Here is a 6567-nt window from a genome sequence, read left to right as displayed (position 1 = left end):
TCATATCCCGCAGAAGCTCTGTCTCTCTCGCTGCCAAGCTTTTTACTCTCTTTTCCCTGCCACTCCCTAAACATAGCACAGCGAAAATATTCATGTCTGAACCCACAGAGTAAAACTCAACACTTGCACATACCGTCAGCTGTGAGCTCGTCATGAACGTGTGAAGGAAAAAAAAAATTGCTCCTCCCTTATACTGTATGTGGGCCTCCATCACCCCCTCCACTTTGCCTATGGTCTGTTGCATCCATTAGGAAAGATGGACAGAAAAGCCTCCAGTGTGATGTAAATAATTGTTTTGTAATGTGACACCAAACAATCTCAATATGTTGCCAGAGCACCGATATGTGTTTGTGCATTCAGCTATTGCAGTGGAACTTTTTACCATGTTTCTGTTTGTTTTGATGGTCTTATCTTTACAGGCTAATACGTCCAAAGACGTAGTGCTGAGTCCTAGTGAGCACCGTCTTTCAGGATGCTGTCGGAACTGAGCGAGTGGTTCTGGCAGGAGCGGCTGTGGTTTCCGGAGGGTCTAGGCTGGGCTGACCTGGAGGATCGGGACGAACGAGTATACGCCAAAGCTCAGGATTTATGGGTGGCGCTTCCCATTGCCTTGGTTTTCCTCGTCATCCGTCAAGTCTTTGAAAGGTCGGCTCATTTTTGTACTTTTCTGTTGGCCCATCTGTTACACTTGACTGTTCAACTCAAACATTTGCTTTATTTGCCTGTCTTTTATTTTTATTCTATTTTTAGGTTCTCCTTGTTTCGTCTTTTAGCTTGCCAGCTATCTCTACCTTCTGCAACTCTTAATTGTTTTACAGAAATCATTTATCTCGCAGCAGTCTTATCTTGGTCTTGTTTTTAAAAAGGTAGAAGTTTATTTATTGACGTGGATGAAATTGTTTCTCACATCAAAGCACTGGTTCCTCTTCAAGCCGCTGCTCTTTTGGAAATCAGACACTATTGACTTTATGTTTTGTTTGTTTTATTGCTAATGCTAACAGGCTCACCTGCTCATTATTATTTTATATCCTTCCCACCTTCAGTCACATAACAATAAGATTAATTATCTAAACAAGCCAGTTGTTTTCATTACTTACTGTATATAAACTTGAATGATAACAGCTTGCTGCTGCTCATAAAGCTGCAGTGTGTTTAAATGAGTCTTGTGTGTGAGGTTTTCACAACTATAAATGCCATATTTAACTACGTTCTCAGCGCAACTTGCAATCTGTGACTCCATTTATATTTTAATTCAAACTTATATGCAGTCTGGGGATGATGTGCGATCTCACTGATGTGCTTGAAGTATGTGTTCGAGATAACTTTGTCAGATTTACAGACCATAACCTAAAGTTTATGTGGTGTTTGCTGAATAATTCATTTTTTGTATTGGCTAAGTTTGATTGGCTATGACGGCCATCATGAATCTGATCAACTCCAAAAGGTACCAGTAATCAGTTGCATCCATCCATCCAATGATTTCTTTCTTAGAGTTTCATTAAAACCTGTTCAGTGGTTCATGAGATTTTTTGCTAACAGACAGACAGGGTTGACTGTAACAGTGTGTACAGTATTGAATGTGATGTTGGTGCTAATGTTCAGCTTACTGCACCAAATTTTAGCTCAATTTTTGTACAAATGGCTATGTTATAGCAATTTTTGCCTTTGCTAAGGTTGATTATCTGTGGTGGCCAGTCAGGTTGACTCTAAAAGTTAACCAGTTAAATGCATCCAGATTTTATTTTCAGAGGGTTTTGTCGTACCATTTCCACTGGTTCATGAGCTTTTGCTAGTACAGACAAACAAATATGTCATAGTTGCATCCTGTCCATCGGTTTTTCTGTAGCTATGTTTTAATGGTATAAAACACTCTGAATAAAAGTCCCATAGGACTAAAAATGCCTGTATGGACACCTCAGTCAGAGCACAGTGGGCAAAACAATGAATTTTCAATATTTATTAACCTTTATTTAATCAGGCAAATCCCACTGAGATCACAGATCTCTTTTGCAAGGGAGGTTTGGGCCTGAAGGCAGCCTACTTTTAGTCTGTGGGAGGAAACCGGAGTACCCGGAGAAAACCCACACAAGCACGAGAAGAACATGCATACTCCACACAGAAAGACCCCAGGTCCAACCAGGAATTGAACCCAAGACCTTCTTGCTGCGAGGCAACAGTGCTAACCACTGAGCCAATAGGGGTGTGACCTTGTAATAATCTGTTGAGTAAGAAAATATTATTCTTGACACGTTTCTGTATTTGTATTTTCTTTCTGTGTTCATTCATAATGGATGTGATGTTTGTGGAAGAATGTACAAACAGCCTTCAGCTTTTCTGAGGACATAAATATTTTCATGAAAGACTGTTGTGGTATTTATCTATTTCAACGCCATCCTTCGCTTTTTGCTTTTGCTTTTCATCCAGAGGCTCCTGCTGCTGTTTTTGTTGAGCTGTAGAGGTCCTCTTGAAAAATTCCCTGCAGAGGAATGTTGCAGCTGAGTTTATTGCTCAGCTAGAGAAGGACGAAAAAAAAATCTGTAAACGAGCACAAACATGTTTTACTTGGAAACTATGTATGTTCACCTTGGTTGTGTTTAACTGAATGTCTTGAATTTTATTATGTAAGCTGTGTGAAAAAGCCACAAGTTTAAAATCAGAATAATTTTTATTAGACTGGAAAAACATTTGTCGGTGTAACTCTTTTTTTAAATGTCACCTCTTAATCTCATTATTGGTTTTGTGATTACAGGACGGTGGCTATACCCTTAGCCTCTCTGCTCGGTCTGAAAGACACAGTTCGGATCAAAGTGCCACACAACCCCACACTGGAGTCCTACTACTGCAACATTACCAAAAACCCCACACAGGTAGACTTCTTCACACTTAATACAAACACAAACCACTGTCTGATGTTTGTTACTAGAAATAATACTCGAATCACACCTCATTGTGCTTGTCTCAGTCTTCAGTAGCAAACCTTTGCAAGCAGACCGGGTATTCAGAAAGACAAGTGCAACGATGGTTCAGAAGAAGACGGAACCAGGACAGGCCGAGTTTGCTCAAAAAGTTTCGAGAAGCCAGGTAAATGCAGGCAAAAGCTAATTTTCTTTACATTTAAGATGTAAACCTGTACAGTGGGTGGAAGCAGCTGTGAGCCTTGAGTGTTTCTGCTTTCATGCAGATATTTCTGGATGCAAAAGTAGCCCTCTGTTTTTAACATGCATTTATTACTGTGCCAGTCTGTCATTACCAGGCCTTTTGCCCCAGCTCTTGAAACACACAGACACAAAAACACACATCCAACTTTCATTTTCCACATCTAGAACATGGTTTCACCTGTGCCATGAGCTCAATCACCACCAGGAGCTCAGTCACCACTCATGCTTATTTTTACGTGCAAACGAACTGTGACAGGAGCAGAATGAAACCCACAGTGGGGGTATAGCTTCATAAAACAAGGCTGCTGGGACATGTCTGTACCACCTGGGATTGCAAATATAGTGTGTGGGTGTTTGTGCAGACAGTGAGAATCAGTTAGTGTCACAAGACTCAGAGGAAATCCGATGTTAATTAAATGCACACACAAATTATGTTTATCATTAAGTTTCATGTGTTGTGTTCAGTGTATTTCTGTGATCATCTCTGGCTTTACTGTGGTGGATGTTCGCGTTACTTCTTATTATTTCAGCTTTTTCCTCTTCAGGGGTTGTCACAGCGAGTCGTCCTCCTCCACCTCACTCTGTCCTCTGCATCCTCTGTCCTCCAACTATCTCCTTGTCCTCTCTAACTGCAGGACGTTGTTCTTGTTTAATTACAGATTTATTAGAGATGCACGATATTGGATTTTTGGCTGATATCCGATATATTAAAACTTATTTGGCCGATACCAATACCAATATTATTTTTCCTAGACCTATTTACAGAGACTACATATCTTTCTCTGCCGTGGAATTAAAATACATTATTCTGCATGGTCTTTGTCAGTTTGGCCTGCTACCAAATGCAGATGCCAAAAAGGGGCTGGAAACCTTTATATACAGTGATTCATGTTTACTTGGTTGTGTTGTCATGAGAACTTTGTTGGAGAAGTTAAAATGTTCCTCAAAACCTTCTATTTACTTGTGTCGTGGTGGCAGGAGGCTTAGAAGAAACACCTTAAAACCTAACAAACATTGTCACTGTGGTGAGCTGAACCTTTAGAGGTTTGATTCCAGCTTCTCTGTGGTGACACTTTGCTTATGGTGTGTGTGGCTGTGTGCAGGCGTGCATGTGACTTTGTCACTCCCTGGTGATGGTGTGATTTTCACAGTGCTGTTCTGCCGAATGACTTTTTTCCTCCTTCTGAATCCATCTATTGTCTGTGTGTGGACAAAAGGCGTTCTGTCTCTGTCTTAACCCCCCCAACCCCACTCCACTGCTGTATCTCTCACTCTTACCGTATTTTCAACAATTCTGTGCCGTTGACTCATTGCTGCAGCTTTTTCATGTTGTTACTGCACCTGTATGAGTTGCAGCAGTGACCAAGTGTCCCTGAGAGAGGATATGATGAGCCATCTTATTGCTTGTTGAGATGCAGCAGATTTTTCCTGGCTGTTCAACAACCAGCTGTTTTCTCATGAAGACCAATAAGAGTTTGACACTTTTTAGGAGTGTGTTAAGTAATTATGCATCTCTGCTGTTAGCCTCCATCATTGTTTCCCTGTTTGAGGAGAAAGTGTTTGTGTTCTCTTGCAGTTGGAGATTTACCTTTTACCTTCTGGCTTTCATTGCTGGCCTGGGCGCCCTCATCGACGTGAGTACATTTTAGCCTCAGCCTCTCCTCCTCATCCGTCACCTTCCTGGTTGTTGTTCCTCCGGTGTTTTTATGTACTGTACTGGTAGATGTCCGTTGTTTTTGCTCTGATAACCTCGCCTCTCACCATGCAGACAGGAAGCACATTGACTGTCCCCAATGCTGACTCAGTTGATATAAATACACCTCTATCGAGTTTTGCTGTCTCACTGGTCTGACATATCCTTTCAGAAACCTTGGCTGTATGACGTGAAAGAGATGTGGCAAGGCTTTCCTGTGCTGGTACGTCTTTGGGATGTATAATGAATGAACATTTTGTTTAATTTATTTCTCACACAGAAATGCAGAAGAAAGTTCAACTTAATCCTGTCATCACTTTGTGGGCGTATTTTGTTTTTGCACACATGCAAATGTCATGTTTTCATTTGGTTAAACCCACATTAACTGGTAAGATAAAAACCAAACAGCATATGAGTATTCTTGTGAAACGTGTCTTATAAAATAAATGTAAGTAACATTAAGACACAAAATTCACAGGATGCATTTCCTAGACAGATTCACTCAATAAAGTTAAACGAAAATGATTAGTTTAAATAATTTTTAGTCATTTAAATCACACAAATGTCCATCATTACTTGTCCAGTCCCTCAAAGGTCAGTGTGTGCAAACTCTCAGGCTTTCATATTAATATTTAACTTATTATTTTTATTTTTTAGACTAAGTGTGAGTTTTAACCACACACATAATTTAATTGTTTTGTTAACCAGGATTTCAGAAGTTCCTTTTAGAGACAAAAGTTTTGATTTGTCTGTTTCATTCTCAAGTTGTCCGTAAGAAATAAAATGTACAGTACAGTTTTTGTTGTAATTTTCACTGTCTGTTCATATTAAATACTTTTCACATTTTCTACAAAACAACATAAGGTTGCAGGGCCCTCTCTGTCTTTGTAATTGGAAACTGAAATATTCTATACACAGGATATATTTGTGCAAATAAATTCAAACAAATTACATTAAAACTTGTTTGTGAATGAGACTGTTCTTCATTAAACTTTTCTGTCTGTTCTACTTCACTCAGAACATAAAGAGCACAGATACGAAGACAAATTCTTGTCTATGTGTTATTTGTTGTAATAAATTGTAGATATTTTCAAAAAGGTTTTACTGACTTATTGTTAAATATGCTAGATTACATCATTTCTTCAAGTTTCGTTTTGTTGGATGTAATTGGACACAAAGTGCATTGCAGCTTGATAAATGTAACTAATAAACCATTATGTTGTTTTTTGCTTTTTAATTGCAAATTGGAGGCCTCACAAAGTCCGATGGACTTAAATGGACAGACAGTCGAATAAAACAATTGTTTCCTTTAAGTGTCTTATTTTACATTCTCTGACTTTAGTGTTAAACACCTGATAGGTATTATTACAATATTTTAAAGGTCACTTTATAAATATGTGCATTTTAGTTTGTTGCAATGAGTTAATGCAAATTAGGATATGGATTTTGAAATCAAAGACATGTCTCCTCTGTCTCTAGACTCTTCTGCCGTCTCAGTACTGGTACTACATGATCGAGCTGGGCTTTTATAGCTCTCTGCTCTTCAGCGTGGCTTCAGATGTCAAACGCAAAGTAAGTGAAATTATCTCAGGAGCACTGTTCAGGAGAAACAATACATAATACATTGTGAAAAAAATTATATATATATATATATATATATATATATAGTGTGTTGATCTCGGTTTTCGCTGCATTCTTTAACATTAGTGTTAAACA

At 38.9% G+C, this 6567-nt stretch overlaps 1 protein-coding gene across 1 annotated transcript in view; it reads left to right on the top strand.

Moving 5' to 3' along the window:
- Positions 1-419: 419 nt before the first annotated feature.
- Positions 420-6567, top strand: part of cers2b (ceramide synthase 2b) — a gene marked incomplete at its 5' end in the record, with an annotated part of 13002 nt that continues 6854 nt past the window's right edge. The window contains 6 exon segments of the mRNA XM_037676912.1: positions 420-645; positions 2750-2867; positions 2963-3081; positions 4735-4792; positions 5024-5074; positions 6331-6423. Of these exon segments, the coding sequence (XP_037532840.1) occupies positions 473-645; positions 2750-2867; positions 2963-3081; positions 4735-4792; positions 5024-5074; positions 6331-6423 (612 nt within the window).

The sequence above is a fragment of the Nematolebias whitei genome, chromosome 5 (genome assembly GCF_014905685.2).
Source record: "Nematolebias whitei isolate Nwh7 chromosome 5, NemWhi1, whole genome shotgun sequence".
In the NCBI taxonomy this organism is placed as follows: Eukaryota; Metazoa; Chordata; class Actinopteri; order Cyprinodontiformes; family Rivulidae; genus Nematolebias; species Nematolebias whitei.
This window is presented reverse-complemented; position numbering and strand designations above follow the sequence as displayed.